The sequence below is a fragment of the Aethalodelphis obliquidens genome, unplaced genomic scaffold (genome assembly GCF_003676395.1).
Source record: "Aethalodelphis obliquidens isolate GAN/ISIS:26980383/991018 unplaced genomic scaffold, ASM367639v1 scaffold48, whole genome shotgun sequence".
Lineage (NCBI taxonomy): Eukaryota > Metazoa > Chordata > Mammalia > Artiodactyla > Delphinidae > Aethalodelphis > Aethalodelphis obliquidens.
In genome coordinates, this window is record NW_020837992.1 from 2,090,454 (window position 1) to 2,111,962 (window position 21,509).

Genomic DNA, 21,509 nt, shown 5'->3' on the forward strand with positions numbered 1-21,509 from the left:
AAAACTCAGAGAATATCTGCCACTGGGGAAAAGGAGGGAAGGAAGGAAAAAATGCTGCAGTTAAACGGAGTCAGGGGCTGTACAAAGCAAGGCCACGAAGCAAGCCAGACAGTGCTCCCAATGTGTCCTTACCTGTCAAGGGCTGGCTGAGCTCCGCCTGCACTTTACCCTTCGCTGATCCTTCCAGAGGTAAACCTCTGTCCCCTTTGTAGAGTTTCGGTTTAAATGGAGAATCTTTCTCTTTACCTTTTGATCCTTTAGGCCGGCCTGCTTGCTTCTTCTTGGATTTGCCATCCCCCTTCACACCCAGTAGTGGATGGACTTCTGTAAAAGGACAGATAGGCAAAGAAAGAAATCCACACATCACCCCAACTGAGTATGTGCCATGCCACCTATCCATGAGCAAAGAATTCTGCTCTTGCATCTCAGGTCCACTAATACAAGAAGAAAAGTTTGTTTTGTTTATTAATTATGAACTACAGAAGTGTGGCTATTAAATGAGAAATAGTTCCTTGGCCACATGGCCTATGTGATTCATATGAAGCCACAGCAGCTCTAAATGGAAAAGGTAGCTCAAAGACACACTGACACTTTATCACACAAGCCACAACAGGAATGCACATGTGCACACTGGCATGGGAGAGCAGAAAGGGAATGGGCTTTGGTACGCGACAGGCCAGACTCAACCATGTAATTAAAAAGGCTTCTAGAGTCAGACTGTAAAAGTAGGTAGGAAGAATTAAGGTTGTCCAAGTCTGACTAGTACTTTACTACCTAATGAGAATCTTGGGGGAGAGGTAGGGTATTTAAACAAACTGAGCCAGATGTCAGACTTAAAGTATGTCATCTGAGGCAAAGTACTGAGGGCAGAATCTCCCCATTTTAAAAGAGACGTGAAGCAGATGAAATTATTACAAAGTTGTAAAGCACTATAAAAAAGACTCATGGGAAAATTCCTTTAAGGGAAAATCACCCAAACAGGAAATTACCAGATTGTGCTAGAGAGTGGCCTCTGTCAGGCGAGGGAGAGAAAATGTGGCTCTTACCATCATTTGGTACTCCTTGCAGTTCAATATTGGTTGTTTTGGGTTTCTTCTTAGGTGGCTGGGACCCATCTGTTGAAGACTGCCTCTTCTTCTCTGAACTAGCCCCTTCGTCCATCAAGGAGGTTTGGACTGCATCCGGTGGGGGGCCATAAGGATTTTCTTCTGGGTCTTCTACCTCAGGGGCAATGGGTAAATATAATAGAGCCTTTGAATCTTCCAGCTCTTCATCACTATTTGGAACAGGATCAGAAAAGGGATAGGAAAAAAGAGGAGAAAGTTGCTTAAACCGTGAACCCTTCCTCTAGGGCAGAATCATCTAACCATAAGCAACATGTATGGATCTAAAATTTCAAGAAAGCCAAGACAAATAAAAAGAAATCAGACAGGGGCTTCCCTGGTGGTACAGTGGTTAAGAATCCGCCTACCAATGCAGGGGACACAGGTTCGAGCACTGGTCCGGGAAGATCCCACATGCCGCAGAGCAACTAAGCCCGTGCGCCACAACTACTGAGCCTGTGCTCTAAAGCTCGCGAGCCACAACTACTGAAGCCCACGTGCCACAACTACTGAAGCCCATGCACCTAGAGCCCGTGCTCCACAACAAGAGAAGCCACCGCAGTGAGAAGCCCGCGCACCACAACAAAGAGTAGCCCCCGCTCGCTGCCACTAGAGAAAGCCCGCGCGCAGCAACGAAGACCCAACGCAGCCAAAAATAAATAAATAAACTTTTAAAAAAGGAAATCAGACAACACGATTAATAAAATCAGTAGTAAAAATAAACGGCATAAACAAATTATTTCACTTCCTTAAGATTTTTCTATCAAGGGAGAAGGGAAGGGATTTCTTGCGCACCAAAGGAGTTATCTCTGAGGTCAAAGGCAGATGGGCCTGAAGGAAGAGCCGGGGAACTGAGCAGCACAACCAGAGACTGAGGAGGAGGAGCACCCCAGGCCCAGCCTTCAGCGGCAGCTCACCTGCTACAGAAGGCGGCAATAGGGTCCACACTGGTGACATCCACTTCCTCATCCTCTGCAGCATCAGCCCCTGCAGGACAAAAACACAGCAGAGGTGTGAGAAGAAGTAGAAAACTGCTTTTTACATATAGCTTATGGTTTTCATAAACTGAAATCCAGGAGAAACAAAGGAGGAAAACCAAACAGTTTGTTTTACTTAGTCGTTCTGCAAATATTTACTGAATTTCCACCACACGCTAGGCACTGGGAATAGAGCAATGCCCCAGGAAGTTGGGAACGGTTCTTCAGTAAAAATTTTAGAAGTCTAACTGGGGAGACACATACACACAGATAATTTCAGTTCCAGAATCTGTTCCTGTTACTGTAGCACAGTAAGTGCTGCAGTAAAGGTTTGTGCAATGTGCCAAGGAGATGGGAAGGAGAAAGAACTTCTGCGGAAGTTTGGGAAGGCTTCGTACAACACAGTCCAATAACACGAATACAATCCAGAATATACTGCAGCCCTGACGGTCTTTCTAAGGCACAGGAGGCATGTAAGTTATCTAATATCACAAAAGTGAGGACCAGCACTTTCAAGCTGGAGAGAACTAATTTCAATCCCAATTCCCCGATTCCTGACATCATCAAGTGGCCCAGCAGTCAATGACCCGTGGCATTAATTACTCAAGCTGACAGTGCCAACTGGGCACATTAAGCATTCATACACACAAACCCCTGCCAGATGCAAAGCCCTGTGTTTAGACAACGATGGGGCTATAAAATGAAATCTTTATTCTCAAGTAACTTCCTATCTAGAAGTTCAGAAGCCAAGAGATAAAAATAACAATGATCACGATCATAATCATAATAGAAGAGAACATCTGAATGCTCATTATGGCCTAGACACTATAGTGAGCCCTTTACATGAATTATCTCATTTATTCCCCACAACCCTAAAAGGCAGGTACTATTGTTATCCTTATTTTACAGAAAAGGAAGTTCAGGTTTAAAGAATAAGTATTCTGCCCAAGGCGGTCTGACTCCAGAGCCCATGCTCTTTACCTTCATCTTACTGACAAAGGAGTGACAATACGCAAACAGCAGCTGAGCACCCAGCGTGTGTGGGTGGCTTTGTTAGGTGCCCCATGCAAATCCTCATTTAATCATCTGCAATTAGTCAGGAAATACAAAGTGAAACGTTAAGAGAGCTGCTTGAGCCCTAGGAACGCCCATGTAAACCCTGAGTCAATGCCTTACAAATAAATATTCTAAAAACACTGTCAAAACTGTGTAAGCTTAGGAAAAAAAATTAGACTAAGTGCTGAAATGAATTTTCAACACAAATTAAGAATGAGTACTGAGTAAAACAATCATTTTTCCTTTGGGAAATACTACCTGCAATTGAGAAATATTACCTGTCTGTTCAGGCTCACTCTTATCTTCATCTTCAATATCAAACTCTGATTCCCTTTCTTCATATTCTACATTTTCATCCAATTCTTTGAAGTCTGGCGCAAATGCACTCCAATTTTCCTATGCCACAAACAAAACATACTACTTAACTGTGTGAGAAAGCAGCGGTCTGTAACCTAGACATTAATGATATAAATAAAAGGACTGACCATGAACAAGACTCAAAATTCTGAGATCAAATTTGGCAGATAATAAAAATTAGGTGTCTACAGTTTTATTACCTTAAGGCATTTCCTATCTTAAACATTCCATGGTATTAACTGTAGTTCTTTCATAAATAACGGCCTTCTTTAATCTTTTTAAGATGTAATTCTGAGGTAAAATGTTAAGTTTTCTTCTGAGTACACTGATTACAAATATAATTAAAGGTGTTCAAAATAAAACCAAGATGTAAAACAGAAGCTAACTGAGCTGAAAATAAGAAAAGCACAAGAAAACTCTATCTCAGATGAGCAACAGAAAAACGTACCAGGAAGTACACTAGATTTTCTCCCTGAAAACAGAGCTGGTAAATTGACTTTGGACCAAGACCTTACCATTAAAATAAAGCAAAACTAGATGCACTGAACTATTTAATTAGAAGAATCATATGGAAAAGAAAGTATATAAGGTAATTTTGGGCTTACTATTTGTAAAGTTCTTTGATAAAAGGAAAGGGTATCTAGCTTCAAAGCAGTTAAACCAGAAAAATACTTACTACTTGATTTTGTGCCCAGATAGATACCACTCCACTAGAAATGGATGCTATGATGGGTCGAACAGGATGCCACTAAATTTTAATGAAGCAAAGAAAAATCAATTCTAAGGATGAATCCAAGATTTTCTGTATTACATAAGTAACAACAGCAACCTCTCATCCTACTCACAGCTACATCCAAGAGGAGTTCTCCTCTTGTCCCATGGAGAATCTTCACCAGGTTACCAATACTCTTCTCCCAGATGTACAGGGCATGCTGCCGGGCTGACCCTGCGACTATGTATTCCCCATCCCCAGAGAAACAACATTTCTTCCATGGGGTCCTAAAGGACAAAGAAAGTACCCAAATAGAACCAGAACCTGACCCCAGGCCATGAATTAGCACATATTCTTCTAGGTTGTGATACATACCTATTCACCAAGTCCTGCAGTTTCTGCATGGGTTCAGGCTCTCCATCTCTTCCACAGGTTAAGATTTCTCTGCCATCATAAACTCTAATTATTCGATCTGCTGTGTTAATTAAAAAGCAACTACAGAAAAGATAAAAAAATATCAACACCAGAGGTCAGAATCTGTTCCTGTTAACATTTTCCATGGCTACCAGTTACTTAGAACAGTACCATAAGACAACTAACAAATCAGGGAGAGACTGAGCGAAAATCTAAGTAATAGACTAGACCACTGATATATCTACTTGTCACCTTCCAAGCCAAAATATAGCGTGAAGTGAGAAAACGCTTTACTTCCCTTCCTGTGTAATCCCTGAACCCTAGATGCACAAACTAATCAGCAGTATTTGACTAAAATCCAAAACCTCTAAATTGAAACCAGTTTCCCGAATTCACAAGCTTACAGTTAAATATATATAAATACTTCATTCCTCTGGCCTGCTTTATATATAGTATATTCTTAATGAGTTAATAAACTAAATATATCATTCTGGATTGCCCAATTTTTTACTGTGATAACACTGAGTGTTGGAAACCTGTCTAAAACACAAGTTATTTTACCACCTTCTTACAGACTTCACTGTCTCTTGCTTCAAGAGAATTCGAACATGAATGTCCTCTAAGTATGTATGGTGGTTCCCATACAAAATAGGATGACTGTTACTTCTCTTACTGACAACCTATTTTCTTCTTGTTTCTGTTGATACATAAATCTACTTCTAGCTGGGTAATCAAACTTATCAGAAAAACATCTGAAATTAAAAGGGTAAATAAATAGGTTTTATGTAAGTAAAGTGCATATTCAGTTACTATGTGAATTTGTGATATCAATTCTGATTATAATATAACAGCTCACTTTTACCCAGTGTTTACCATATGCCAGACATTTTGGTTCTATGCACAGACCACTCAGACATCTTTTCTGTAAAGGAACTGCCTGTTAACCTCCCAATAAGATGTGACTGCTGGCTCAAAGCAGTAAATCTTATAAACTTAAGAACCAGATAGTGACAGTTTCTATAACTATTTTCTAAGTAAACTTAAAAAAAAAAATAAGTATAATATACACAAAAACTGTGAATCTCAATGTATTTTTGCATTCTACTCACTTTTAAAACTGTCTCTAAAAAGACAGGTCTCACTTACCTGCCCTTCCGAGCAAACTCTATTGACTTAATGGCTGTGGTATTGCTTGTTCCAGTTGTTACTCTGAAGGAAGCAACAAGATCCTGAGAATCTGTTTTTAGGACCAAGATCTAAAGTTTAAAAGAGAAAAATAATAAGTATTCTGATAACTTACAGTAATTAGATTTGACTTCTGTTTCTGAAGCTGGGCAAAGACTGGGTGAAAATATTAATATAAATATCTCTATTCCCATGTATTCAACTTGATCAACTGCTATTGCCTTTTACCTCTTCAATTAAAGGACACTGTCTTAACCTATTGTTAGAAGATAATATTTAACATTATCCAGAGTCAAAAAGTAGAAGCAACCCAAGTATCCATCAACAGATAAAATGTGACACATACATACAATGGAATATTATTCAAACTTGAAAAGAAAGGAAATTCTGACACATGCTACAACATGAATGAATCTTAAGGACATTATGCTAAGGGAAGTAAGCCCATCACAAAAAAACCAAATACTGGATGAGTCCACTTATACAGGTACTAGAATAGCCAAATTCATAAAGATAGAAAGTAGAATGATGGTTTCTAAGGGGTGAAAGGGAGTAGGAAATAGCAAGTTATTATTTAGTAAGTACAAAGTGAGTGCAAGATGAAAAGAGCTCTGGAGATAAACGATGGTGATGACTGCACGACAATGTGAATGTACTTTACACCACTGAACTGTACACTTAAGAATGGTTAAGACGGTAAATTTCGTTAAGTGCATTTTACCACAATAAAAAAAAAAAACCTGCCACTCTCTAAAGCAGCCATGAAACTGTACTAACCCCCCCGGTCCCAGCCAAAAAAAAAAAAAAAAAAAAAAATCAAAGTGCACTGGAACTCAAACTCTAATAAGCTTGAAAAGGACCCTAAAGCTCATCAAATCCAACTTCTTAGTACACAAAACAATACATTAAGCTAGCCTAAATTATACAATATTTGCAGACCAAGATATCAGACATTTTATCAGCAGTACTCCATTGATGATATGATTTTTAAATTTTATAATTTAGTAATGGCCTTTCATTACTAGCATCCAGTAAAGGCCCCCCATCCTTCTCTAGGTCAAATTACCTCTGACTGCTCTAAATCCAAAGAACAGAAATTATTAAGGCATGAGAGAAAAATAGGCTATATTTACCACAGGCAGGAGGCATGCTTAGTCAAGGGGTAAAAGAAATTTCAGAGAAAGAACAAGCAAACATGAAATGAGCCATGAGCCAATGTACAGGATGACTGATGCATATTTCACCAGCTTCTAAGCTTCTACGCTTACCTTGCCTTTTGCATTTCCTGTATAGATATATTCTCCTCGCCTATCAAAAGATGCAACCACGTTCAAATCGGAGTCATCGTCTACGGGCAGAACAACATGTTTGGAATCTGAAAGGGTCAACATGACAGGAGCAGATTTCATGGGACACACGAGAACCTTGTTCCTGTTTAAAAATATGAATAGTACATTGGCTGTTGCTATGATATCAGAAGGCTGACTCTCTGCTCTTTTCTGTAATTCCTATCTACTACCTCATCAACTCTCCCAGCCCAAGCATATTTAAAATAGTGAAAACGCCTAAACTCTAAATTCCTAATAATAGGGAAATGACTGAGTAAAGTTATGAGATCTTACCTTGACAAGATAAAATGTAATTATTAAAAATAAATATGAAGATGTAGCAAACTGGTAAAATATGTATGAAATAAAGTGAAAGGCAAAATACCAATTAAAACTATGTAAAAATACATATTTGCGTACATCTAATAGACAAATGCTTTGTGAGCTAGTAAGTGCTTTGTGAGTTATGAAGCACTATACAATAAGCTTTATACTTAAAGAGAACTTGCCTAAAAGAAAACCTAGAGAAATGAAAATAGTTATATCTCAGTAATAGAATGATGGATAACTCTTTTTCTTAAATATAGTTTTCATAATGAACCGTTTCCCCTACTAAAGAAATTCAAATTGGAGGAAAACCCCAGGTAAAGAACAGTTATTATACTTATTTCTACCTTTGCCCATTTCTGAAGTCTTAATTAATATAGGCCAGTTTTTAACTATATACTATAACAGTCTCTTTAAAATCTATTCACTAGATCCAGATAATCTGGAAAGATTATTTTATATAGAAGAGGTTGAAGAGATGTGGGCTTTTGCATCCTAAAACCTTAAACTGAAATTGTCATGGGCCTGGAGATAGAATTAGACCCACCCCAGGAGAGAATAGCACAGATTAAACATACTGATCTCGCGGATGATACTGGACTTTTAAGATGGGTGAAGGGAATCGAAACCTCTGGTCGCAGTCGCCTGAAAGGACATCCCACTGTGACACTATGTTATCAGTGGAAGCACTCACGAGCTTATGACCATCTCGACTCCAGCTGAGAAGGAAAAAGGGTAACTTAGCACACATTCTAAGTATATCATATCATCCTTATAGATAAAAAAGCATGAGTCACACTTATTGCCCTAACTGCATGGGTCACCAACGTTTCTTCTTCTTTATTTTTTAAACATATACTCAAATCCACAACAAGCTTTCCTAACTAAGCAATAAAAAAGAATGTTTTCATGACATCTTCATATCTAGTAATAGAAGCTCTTAACAGTTCAAGATAACAGTACAAGTGGCTCAGTGAAAAAAGGGAGACTCAAACATTTTAGAAAAGTATAAAATCAGCTGGCCCTTAAGTGTTGATTTAACAAAAAGCAGGTTTTCTTCCCCTTGGGGGGAGGGGGAGGAGTAGTTGAGCTTTCTGAAGATGTCCCAGAAGTAGCACTATCATAGTATAAGTGAACCAGTACAGATAGGTATCTGTTATTTAAAATAATTAAGAAAAGAATTAAGGAAGGAATTAATTCATCCTGCTAAGTACAGTTAAACATCCTAACATTATATAGAAAACAAACATAAAAAGGTAAAGAGAAGACAGACTGTCTAGGGACTACAGGATATGAGGAACGACACAGCAGTGAGGTCTTTAGATTTTCTTTTTGCCTCATATATCCTGGACTGGGTGACGGAGATGCCAACAACCCATTAGCATCAATAGGCACACACACAAAAAAGTCTCCAGAAGAGCCAAAGGACTAGGAAAGGACAACCAACAGATGCTAACACACAGATGACACAGGTGTTAGTATTACCCGACAAGAATTGCAATGCAGCCATCATTAAAATGCTTCAACAAGCAATTACAAACATGCTTGAAACAAATGGAAAAAAAAAAGTCTCAGCAAAGAAACAGAAATATAGAGAAAAGAACCAAATGGGAATTTTAGAACTGAAAAATATAAAAACTGAAATAAAAAACTCAAAAGATGGGTTCAGCAGCCAATGGAAAAGAGGAAGACAGAATTAAAAATTCCCAATCTGAATAGGAGAAAAAATGGAATGAAAAAAATTAACAGAGCCTCAGGGACCTGTGGGACTATAATAAAAGATCTAATATCTAATATCCATGGCATCAGAGTCTTGGAAGGAGAGAAGAAAGAGAGTAAGGCTTAAAGGTATTTGAAGAGGGCTTCCCTGGTGGCGCAGTGGTTGAGAGTCCGCCTGCCAATGCAGGGTACACGGGTTCGTGCCCCAGTCCGGGAAGATCCCACATGCCGCGGAGCAGCTGGGCCCGTGAGCCATGGCCGCTGAGCCTGCGCGTCTGAAGCCTGTGCTCCGCAACAGGATAGGCCACAACAGTGAGAGGCCCGCATACCGCAAAAAAAAAAAAAAAAAATGTATTTGAAGAAATAATGGTTGAGAGAGGATATGGGAATATATGTATACATATAGCTGATTCACTTTGTTGTACAGCAGAAACTAACACAACACTGTAAAGCAATTATACGCCAATAAACATGAGAAAAAAATAATGGTTGAAAATTTCCCAAATTTGGCAAAAGATATAAAACACACAGCCTCAAGAAGCTAGGCAAACTTCAAACAGGATGAGCTCAAAGAAATCCACTCCAAGACACAACCTTCTGAAAACTAAAGACAAAGAAAAAAATCTTGAAAGCAGAAAGAGGAATGACACGTTACCTACGGGGAACAATAATTCACACGACAGCAGATTTCACACCAGAAACCATGAAGGTCCAAAGAAAGTGACAGTTTTTCAAGTGCTGGAAGAAAAGAACTGTCATCCCCAATTCTACACCCAGAGAGACTAACTTTCAAGAACAAAGGGGTAATCAAGGCATTTGTCACCAGCAGATCTACCCTAAAAGAACGGCTCAAGGAAGTTCTCTAAGCAGAAAGTAAACAATAAAAGAAGGAATCTTAGAACATCAGGAAGAAAGAATAATGAAAAAGGTTTTAAAAAATTAAATACTTTTTTCTAGAGTTTTGATGTTTGAAGCCAAAATTATAAGTTATATAGGTATCAATATACATAAAGGAAATGTTTAAGACAATTATACTATAAACAAGGGAGGGTAAAGGGATGTAAAGGGAAGGTTTCTGTACTTCACTTAAACTAGTAAAATGTCAACACCAGTAGACTATGATAGGTTATGTATATACCATGTAATACCTAGCAACCATTAAAAAGCTATACAAAGAAATACACTAAAAAATACTACAGGGGCTTCCCTGGTGGAGCAGTGGTTGAGATCCTGCCTGCCAATGCAGGGGACGTGGGTTCGAGCCCTGGTCTGGGAAGATCCCACATGCCACGGAGCAGCTGGGCCTGTGCGCCACAACTACTGAGCCTGTGCTCTGGAGCCCTCGAGCCACAACTACTGAGCCTGCGTGCTACAACTACTGAAGCCCGTGCACCTAGAGCTCGTGCTCTACAACGAAGAGTAGCCCTCACTTGCCGCAACTCGAGAAAGCCTGTGAGCAGCAACAAAGACCCAGTGCAGCCAAAAATAAATAAATAAATAAATAAAAGAATAAAAAATACCACAGATAATCAAAATGGAATTCTAAAAATAGTTCAAGTAACCCACAGAAAGGCAAAAAAGAAAACAGAAATGAAAAACAGAAGAGACAAACAGAAAAAGAAACCCAAAATCAGTCTTCATTCAAATTTTGCAATGAAGAGGAGTTGCTGCTGAGGAACATAGAGGACGCAACACAGTTCATGGTTAAGAACAGAGGCTCAAGTCAGATTTATGCTCAAGCCTAGACATTACAACCTTCTAGCTGCGTGATCTTGGGCAAGTTATACAGCCTTTCTGAGCTTCAATTTTCTCACTTATAACATGGAAATAATAGTATCTACCTGCAGACTCTCGAGAGACTTAACATTAATACATAAAAAACTCTCAGTGCAATACAGTAAGTGCTCAAAAACCATTAATTATATTAGAGACAAGATAAATGTATTCCCAGACTTGTAACTCACAGCAGAGGAAGGCAGGAGTAAACTGAGGAAGTGAATGTGGAGGGACTAAGCTCAAGTCTGCATACAAAGGACTCAGGTACCTGTGTCTCCCACAACCTCTAGAACACTCCCAGTCAATTAGAAGATCCTTCTGGAGAATCTAAAAAAGAAGATGCCTACAGATACTGTAACTAGAGGGTTGATAACAAAAAAGCCAATGGTCCACCCAATTTCAGTAGATGATGGGAGGGTAAAAGGGTGAGATAAAGCTCACATATACTGTAATAAAAAGTCACAGATAAGTTCTTGAAATTAACAAACTAAGAAGAAGTAATATGCATAAATACTTTAGAAATATGAAGACAAATATTAAGAGAAACAAACCAAAAGAATGGAAGTACACTGGGAATGGGACATTATTGGATTATTGGGAATGGGAAGAAACAAGGGACAGCTGCTGCTGCTGTTCCCCTAAGCATTTTAGCACAATCTGACTATGAAACAGAATGTTAGCTATATTTCCATTTTTCCTTTAAACCCTCTGCATTTTAATAACTTTTTCTTTCATAGCAGGCTTGTATTTCTGTTATAATAGAGGGAAATCTATTTTTAGAAATTAAATTATAATCAGAGGTGAAACTAAGAGGGGTTTTCCCATTAAAACTAACAATATATTCTTCAATTCCAAATTCCATAAATTCAAGAATTAGGGATTCTCATACATCCTCACATCTGACAATACTGTTTCTTTCCAAAATACAGACAGGTCTTTACTAAGTCTAATATCTTAGAGTCTTAAACATCATTTCATTCTACCTATGGCCCCCATCCAGTGACTGAATATCTTCTGTAGCATCCCTATGAAGAGACAGCAAGCCGAAGCAGGGCCAGTCCCACTGGTAAGTTCTTTCCTGGGCAGTCCATCCCATCCATAGGCACCTTTGCTTGGGAGCTCATCTCTATTCTAAGGTAACATTTGTTTCCCTATAAATCCCGTTCACTACCTACCAGTCCTGCTTCTTCTCCTTAGGTCAATTTTTGTCTTGCACATGTCAGTTCTTTAATAGCTGAAGACAGCTATCATGCCTATCCAAAACTTCTCTTTGGTGAAATTTTCTTAGTCCCTAACATGTTCAAATACTACACAACAATTAAAATAATACATAAAGTTATATACTAAATGAGGATGAATCAAAGAAAAATGCAAAATGCATATAACTACAGATCATAACTCTCATGTATACTTATATATACCAAAAATTAGGGAACAGTTAAATAATTATGATGCATACATACTAAGCAATACTATATATATCGTATGTACACACACACACACATATATCAACACAGAAAAACATCCACTATATATTAAGTGGAAGAGCAAGCTAAAAAACAAAATGTATAGTATGTCTCCGCTTTTTAAAAAACATACACATGTATATGTGTATGTGTATTTTTATACATGCTGAGGGAGATACAGATATATCTTACAGATGAAAGATATATTCCATATACTTTAATACTACTTACCTTAAAGAGCAGACAAAGAGCTTTCGTTTTTTACTCTATATACTCATATATTGTTTCAATGTTTTAAAGTTCTTAATAATCAAGTTTTGTGATAAAAAGTTTTAAAATGTTGGGGGGAGAGGGGGAAAATCTCTCATTGTTCAAACCCTTTGACCTAGCAGTAACATACTTTTGGAAGTCTACACTAATGAACAAACATAGATCAAACGCCTACTGGGCATCTTCACTAAGATATCCCCACCCATCCAACAAGTACCTGAATGCCTACTACATACCAGGTATAATGCTACAGTAAAATGGCAGACAAGGTTCATGTATCACAGCACCTACCATGTTCCAGGGAAGATACTCATAAAACAACTATTTGCAATAAAATACAACAGGAGACACACAACCGTGATCTCAAATTCACCATTATCACCCTCAAATCTTACACTTAACATCTTCATCCAAGCAGGAAACCTGAGGATCTTAACTTCTCTACTTCACTTACACTCCTTATCTAATTAATGCCTAAGATCTCTTATTTCTACTATTTCTCACATCTGTACCATTCAGCTCCATTCCTACTGCACCTATCCTCATCAGCTCTAGCCTAGGCCACTGCAATCCTAACTTCATTCACTGTCCCCTTCAATCTCTTTCCCACATGCTGTTCTAGAGATCTTTCTAAAATAAAAAGCTCATCACGTCACTTTCCTTCCTAAAGTCCTTTAATGGCTTCACAGTACCTACACGATAAAGCTCAAATTCATAGTGTGGCACACAATGTGCTCCATGAGGACCTGTTTACCTTGGCTGTTGCCATGTCACATCTCTGATACCACAATCCAGCTAATCTGAACTACCTGCAGTTCCCCATTTTACCATGCTTGTTTCAAGCTGATGTGCTTTTGCCTGTACAGCACCTTCTGCTTGGAATACAACTGGCAAACACCTAGTCATCTAACAAGTTTGAGGTTAGAAATTACCTCATCTTTGAAGCCTTTTCTGACCACACTTCTTCTCCAATACAATTGATCATTTCCTCCTTTGCACTTTTGCCTCCACTAAATCGCAAATATAGTTCTTAGGTAGGACCTACAAAGCTTTAGTACATGTAGCTGTATGCACATGTACCTCCCCCTACCAATCAAGAATCTCTCCTTACTTGTTTTTGTGTCCCCCAAACCCTAACCCTAACCCTAATCGTAAATGCCTAAAGCAGTATCTGGTATATAATACATGTTCAATGTTTGCTGAAGAAATGATTGTATGAGAGAAAAACTTTATGTGCAAAGACGTTGACTGAACATTATGTAGCAGAGAAACAAAAATGGTTAAGTAAATTATGGTTTATCTATCAGAAGATATTTAGCCATTAAAAAAAAAGTTTTTAAAGGCTACACAAGCAGGAAAATGTCTGGTCAGTGTTAGACAGGAAAAGAGCAAAATATAAAATAAAACATAGCATGCTTACAAACTATGCTTTTTATTTAATTTTTAAAATTTATTTATTTATTTATATATTTTATTTTTGGCCATGTTGGGTGTTCGTTGCTGCGCGCAGGCTTTCTCTGGTTTCGCAAGTGGGGGCTACTCTTCATTGCAGTGCACGGGCTTCTCATTGTGGTGGCTTCTCTTGTTGAGGAGTACGGGCTCTAAGTGCACAGGCTTCAGTAGTTGTGGCACATGGGCTCAGGAGTTCTGGCTTGTGGGCTCTAGAGTGCAGGCTCAGTAATTGTGGCACAAGGGCTTAGCTGCTCTGTGGCATGTGGGATCTTCCCGGACCAGGGCTCGAGTCCGTGTCCCCTGCATTGGCAGGTGGATTCTTAACCACCATGCCACCAGGGAAGTCCTACGCTTTTTAAAAATTATACATAGTAACAAATCAAAATATTTACAGTAGTAATATCAGAGTGGTAAGACTATGGGAGATAGTCGTCTATCTTCTACTTTGCTGTATTTTCCATAATTTTCTAAATTATTATTATTTTATAATAAAAAATACATGTTTTTTTTTTTTTTTCCATTACGCAGGCCTCTCACTGCCGCGGCCTCTCCCATTGTGGAACACAGGCGCCGGATGCCCAGGCCCAGCGGCCATGGCCCACGGGCCCAGCCGCTCCGCGGCATGTGGGATTTTCCCGGACCAGGGCACGAACCCGTGTCCCCTGCATCGGCAGGCGGACTCTCAACCACTGCGCCACCAGGGAAGCCCAATACATGTATATTTTTAGTGATAGTTCTAAAATTAGATTGTGATGATCGTTGCACAACTCTGAATATATAAAAACAATGAAATGTACATTTTAATTGGGTGGATTTTATAGCATGTGAATTATATGTATCTTAATAAAGCTGATAAAAATGTATGTACCTACTTAAATCTTTATTGCAAGAGCACAACAATAAAAAAAATAAATAAAATGCAAAGGAACTGGAAAGAACCTAAGAAATCATACAGGCCAGTTCTCTCATTTTGCATATTAGAGAAACGTTTTGGCCAAAGCCGCCAGTTCATTAGTGGCCAAAGCTAGACTGGGATTCAGGCCTCCTCCCAATCCAGTGCTTTATAATACCACTGCTGCTTATATTTCGACAAAAGGAAATATGTTAGTTTAATAAATCTAGATCTGATTAGGTGTTTTTGGTCCCAAGTTCATTTAAAAGAAGTGCTGCCCCAAAATAAAATTTTCTGAAAACAGATAGTCCCTGAGAATAAGAATGAAATCAATGGGATTTATATAATACCCGATTTCAGCTCAATATATTTGATGGGAAGCCTTAATAACTACAATTCAATGAAGGAACAGGCATGTTTGTGTTCACTAAAACTACTGTAATTCAAGAACATAGACAAGGCTGGACACTTTGACTTCCAAGCTGCCCTCCTAACCAGGATTTTTTTATTCTAAATGAAAGGTCAATACCACAAGAATACTACAGCTGCAATCTGTAAATGTCTCATTTCAGTACTGAAATATTCTCAGACAGAGCCTGATACAGATCCATATTACAATGAATTTCTCCCCCAAAGGTGTTGAAAGCAGCATGGATTCAAGGTCTCCATAGGCTATGAGAAATTATGTTACTAATGGCTGTATATTTAAAACTCTAAATATTAAAATTTATCTAATGAGACTGGCAACTACACAGTCACCGTTCATCCCCCCGATTTAAATATTTAATACATTAACTTTAAAATTCCTTACCACAAGGAACAGACTGGATGAATGTGCGCACTAATTATTTTAGCAATGCCTCTTGTCAAGAAATCCCAGATGACAATTCGGCCGTCATTACAGCCAACTGCAAGCAGTGTGCCCCACCTGTTAAAGGTGCAAGTCAGGGCCATGCTGATACAATCCAAAGTTCCATCAGCTTCCTAAAGATTAAAATGAACATAAGAATATAGACAATAATACCCAGGTATCCAAATAATTTCTTAAAGTTTCTCTAACATCTATGATAATTCTCTTGAATTTAAATTATGATGTATACCAAAATAATCTCTATGTGTGTTCTCATATCTATTAAACTAGCCCAAATAGAGAAATATTTATAAAAGCTAACAGAGAATTTTTAGAAACAGATGTGACCAATCCCTTGCATTACAACTATAACTTCGTACAAATTCTCCGGAAGGCAATTAGGCAAAATAAAACAGGATTCACTAAAAGAGTCATCTTACTGATCAAGTAATCATAGTTCTTGAAATTTATTCCAAGAAAAATAAAACAAAACCCCTGTGTAACATTAGGAAAATCAAATAAATTTATATTAATATCAAGCCATTTAAAATAATCACGACTACATTAAACACACTCTAAGTGTTACAAAATATTTTTACATGTAAAGCACACTTATACCATACGTGTTATTACTATGCAAAAACACTGATCAAAACTATAAAAGCACACAGAAAAAAAATTTACATGAAGGTGATAGTACTGTTTCTGAAAAATGCTTCAATCAAAAGTATTTTTTTAATTTAAAGGGAAATGAACTGTAAGATTTACATTATGTTGAAATTTCCAGCCAACATTGCCTATCTACCTCCCCTGCTGCTCAAAATTAAACATTTAGTTCCCTTTTATAGCAAAAGATCATCATATTTAATGCTTCTATTGTCAAGAAAAAAAAAAAAGATGAAAACGTAGTTTCCACTCAAACATAAAAGCTAGGGAGTTACCGTTTTCTAAAATCACAATACAATACTCTTACCTCTGGATAATTCTGCCCAAAGGACTCTGCAACAAAGCAAAGGAAGAAAGTTGATGGAACATGTGCAACATACCAGGAATCCTACAGCTCACAACTACCGCTCACAAACAGTGTACAGCAGTGGCTTGCAAAGTGTGGATGGAGAACTGGCGCCCTTTCAGGGACTCCATGAGGTCACACCTATTTTCAATATCACACCAAGATGGTATGTGCCTTTTTACTCTCATTATTTCACAAGTTTACAGATGAGTTCTGAGGCTATACGAGCTGTGATACTGAAACAGTATGAATGCAGAATCCAGCCAACTTCTATTGATATTTAGGCAAACATTAAAGAGATTTGTAAAAATGCAAAACAATGCCACTCTTCTCACTAAATAAGTTTTGTTTTAGAAAAGTTATTTTTCATAAAAACGTTATTAATGTAAACATGTAATGGGGTGTTTTTACGGTTATTTTTATGTAACAAACTTTAAAAAACCAAATCAGTCAACTTATCTTAAATCCCAACTACTCTCTTAAAACCTTTATTAAGAGCAGCCAACCAACAGGGTTCCCTTCCTAATAATAGTACTAAGGCTATAACACAATCTGGTAGTTGGTTAAACACACAATTCTCTGTATTAATTTCTTAAGCAAATAACATTTTGGTACAGACATCCCTGAATACTTTTCCTATATTAAATTTGGCGTTTATACATTAGTGATAAACATTTTGAGCTATAGTACGATACTGCCTGCTTGTCAGAAGTTTAAGGTTTAGAAGTTTAATGCAGTAGCAACATCTTTATCAGTATTTACTTATGTTATTACCTAAACATTTTATTAGCATGATATTTAAACTATACTCTGAGAACTACAGATCCAAGGAAGCTGTTTTACATTTAGGACATTCAAATAAGATTTCATCTAAAAAATAAGTTTACTATTTTTAGTTTTTTACCATATGATCCAGCAATTCCACTCCTAAGTATATATTCGAAGAAAATGAAAATACTAACTCAAACAGATACATGCACCTTAACGTTCACAGCAGCATTATTTACAAGAGCCAAGATATGGAAGCAACCTAAGTGTCCATCAACAGATGAATGGGTAAAGAAGATATAGAGTATGTGTATATATATGAATATTTATATATCTATGAATATTTATATAGATAATAAAATAGTTCTCAGCCATAAAAAAGAATAAAATTTTGCCATTTGTAACAACATGGATCAATCTGGAGGGTATTATACTTAGCGAAATAAGTCAGAGAAAGACAAATATTATATGTCACCACTTACATGTGGAATCTAAAAAATAAAACAAATGAAAGAATGTAACAAAACTGAAATAGGTTCACAGATATAGAGAATAAACTCATGGTTACCAGTGGAGAAAGGGGAGGGGGAGGGGCAATATAGGGATAGAGGATGAAGAGGTACAAACTACTATGTATAAAGTAAATAAGCTATAAGGATATACTGTACAGCATGGGGAATATAGCCAATACTTTATACTAACTTTAAATGGAGTATAATCTACAAAAATACTGAATCACTATGTCATACACCTGAAACTAACATAATACTGTAAATCAACTGTACTTCCATTTTTTTTAAAAAAAGTCTGAAAACCAGTTTTATTACATTTTGTCCTTTATAAAAATTAATAGAAATCAAAACAGTGAAAACATTAAAACTAATCAGAATACAGGCCCTAAAGTTAAGAAAACTAAAAGAAAGATGAAAATAAAGATGAATAATTGCCCCCCAACAAAAGGCAATTATTTTGATTTCTCTAATGTGCACCAGACTTCAGTGTCTGATTGCATTCAAATACTAAAGACAGGAATGAAATGAAAAGCTGAAACCAGATTAAGATAGGTTATTCTGAAAGAACCTTTTTAAAATTACTAAAGTCATACATGTAGGTAATACAGATATGTGTAATTAAAAAATGATATAGTTTCCTCCCTGCAACCCACTTACTAAGGTAAAAGCTTCCATATATTTCTATATGCTTAAACAAACATTAACATATTTAAGGTTTGTTCTTTAAACAAAATACTACACATATTATATGTATTATATGTAATATATGTATTATAATATGTATTATTAACAAAATATCTTATATATATTTCCAAAGCAATAATATAAATCTATATTCACATGATTGAGAGAAAAAAGGAGTATTCATTGAAAAATTAAAAACAAAACAAAAAAACACAACCTAAAAATATGAAGTACTCAGGAAGGAGTAGAGTATGACTTCTGTGTTCAGAGATGGGAAAGCCATATTTAAAATTCTGAGAGAAACTCCCTGGCAGTCCAGTGGTTAGGACTCCGAGCTTCCACTGAAGAGGGCACAGTTTCTTCCACTGAAGAGGGCAGTGTGGCCAAAAAAGCAACAACAACAAAAAGATTCTGAGAGAATCCAGAATCCTGGGACCATTTTAATGTATGATTACCCTTCAACACAGATTACCCCTGATTTTGTATTTTTGTTTTATGTTTTAGGTGTTGTGGGGTTTTTTCCCCTTTTTTGGAGGGTCATCCTAGTTAACAGGATTATAACAAGGAGTTTAAAGGAACACAAAGAAAAAGTGTGTATAAAAAAGACTAAGCTCGTCTGGGCCACTTTGGTTGAAGAGCCTGAGCAAGAATGCTGTCAAGTAGGGTTATGGTAGCACAAGGCCACTGCCCCTAGATGCTCAAGGCCACTTTTATATTCTCTATCCTCCCACCATCTAACCACCCATCATCTAACATTTAACATTTTGTTACAATTAGATTCTTAGGCTTGGTTCTAAAGACCAGGAAAGGGGGTAAAAAAGATGCCCAAACGTAGCTGCCAAAGAGAAATAAACGCTGGTCGGATTTAACTTCACAGTACACTTGATAATTCAAAAAACATGAATGACACATTTCCAAAACTGATTACAGAAGAAAAGTCCTTGACTGGGTCAATGAGGAAAAAACACATTGAGAGGTTGTTAAAGACCTACCATTAAATTTTTTTTAAATGTTTAATTATAAAAAAACGGACAGCAGGCCCATATGGTTTTATGAGCAATTTCTCCTAAATCTCAAGGTGCAGGTAATTACTATGTTATTCAAGCTATTTCTGAGCAGAAAAAAATATGTATTCGTGTTTTATAAAGCCAACATAGCTGATACCAAAACCTGATAAGATGATACAAAAAGAAAACAAGAGTCTCTTTCACTTAAGAACATAAATAGTGGGACTTCCCTAGTGGCACAGTGGTTAAGAATCTGCCTGCCAATGCAGGGGACATGGGTTAGATCCCTGGTCCAGGAAGATCCCACATGCTGTGGAGCAACTACGCCTGTGTGCCACAACTACGAGCCTGTGCTCAAGAGCTCACGAGCCACAACTACTGAGCCTGCGTGCCACAACTACTGAAGCCTGCACGCCTGGAGCCCGTGCTCTGCAACAAGAGAAGCCACAGCAATGAGAAGCCCATGCACCGCAACAAAGAGTAGCCCCCTGCTCTCCGCAACTAGAGAAAGCCCGCGTGCAGCAACCAAGACCCAATGCAACAAAAAATAAATAAAATTAAATTGATTCTTTAAAAAACCCCCAAAAACAGGGCTTCCCTGGTGGCGAAGTGATTGAGAGTCCGCCTGCCAATGCAGGGGACACGGGTTCGTGCCCCGGTCCGGGAAGATCCCACACGCTGCGGACTGGCTGGGCCCGTGAGCCATGGCCGCTAAGCCTGCGCGTCCGGAGCCTGTGTTCCACAACAGGAGACGCCACAATGGTGAGAGGCCCCCATAACGGAAAAAAAAAAAAAAAAAAGAACACAAACAGTACAGGGTATTTCACCTCTAGATTCTGCAGAAATGAAAAGTAATTTCTAGCAGTGTATATAAGTATAACCGAATTCTAAACACAAAAAATCTGGAGTTTATTATTCTACCATGTAAGAAGGCATAATGGAATAGCAAGGGGAAAAAAAAAATAGGCCTACTCCAAACTCACTCCAAAGGAACAAACAATAGCACAATGCACTCTAATGTATTCAATATATCCTTGGACGAGAATGTTTAAGAGCCATACAATCCTATGAGTAGATGCTGAAAAAAAATTTTGCTAAAACTCAATAGCTCATTCTAATAACAGCCACATCTAACAGAAGACTACAATAAATGATAAAAACTATTAACCAAAAACACAACAATTATCATTCTAAAAGGTGAAATATTAAAACCATTCCAATTAGTATCAGCAACTAGAAAGGGATATATCACCATTATTAGTTAATATTCCTCTTAGAGGTTCCAGCCAATGGAATAAGAAAATGAAATAACTGGTTTAAACATTGACTATAAGAGATAAAACTATTTCTTTTGCTGATAACACTGAATACCTAGAAAACACAGAAATTCTAATTTTAAAAACCACCCAAATTAATAAGAAAATAAGGCAAGGTGGTTTGATACAAGAAAAACATTCAAACATTAACAGCTTTTCTTTAGGTTAGCAATCAATATCCAGAAATGAAAATGAAGGGGAAAATTCCACTCACAATGGCTAAATATTTAAGGAAAAAATGTAATAAGAAAGACATGACATGTATGAAGAAGAAAACTATAAAATCTTAGTTAAGGCCGTAAAATATGAATAAGTGAAAAGACAAA

The 21,509-nt window shown here is 37.4% G+C and overlaps 1 protein-coding gene across 4 annotated transcripts in view; it reads right to left on the reverse strand.

Moving 5' to 3' along the window:
* The window catches only part of RBBP5 (RB binding protein 5, histone lysine methyltransferase complex subunit), a 35,626-nt gene that overhangs the window by 6,995 nt on the left and 7,122 nt on the right, over positions 1-21,509 (reverse strand). The window contains exons 2-13 of one of the 4 annotated variants that reach the window (XM_027082739.1): positions 16,858-16,883; positions 15,846-16,018; positions 8,038-8,178; positions 7,073-7,235; positions 5,766-5,875; positions 4,581-4,700; positions 4,339-4,492; positions 4,170-4,241; positions 3,415-3,532; positions 2,021-2,090; positions 1,047-1,276; positions 247-324 (exon numbers count right to left, since the gene is read on the reverse strand). In XM_027082739.1, the coding sequence (XP_026938540.1) occupies positions 247-324; positions 1,047-1,276; positions 2,021-2,090; positions 3,415-3,532; positions 4,170-4,241; positions 4,339-4,492; positions 4,581-4,700; positions 5,766-5,875; positions 7,073-7,235; positions 8,038-8,178; positions 15,846-16,018; positions 16,858-16,883 (1,455 nt within the window). Of the gene's footprint in view, positions 1-132; positions 325-1,046; positions 1,277-2,020; positions 2,091-3,414; positions 3,533-4,169; positions 4,242-4,338; positions 4,493-4,580; positions 4,701-5,765; positions 5,876-7,072; positions 7,236-8,037; positions 8,179-15,845; positions 16,019-16,857; positions 16,884-21,509 lie in introns of those variants that run through there. The other 3 variants (XM_027082738.1, XM_027082741.1, XM_027082740.1) reach the window with 3 other exon arrangements.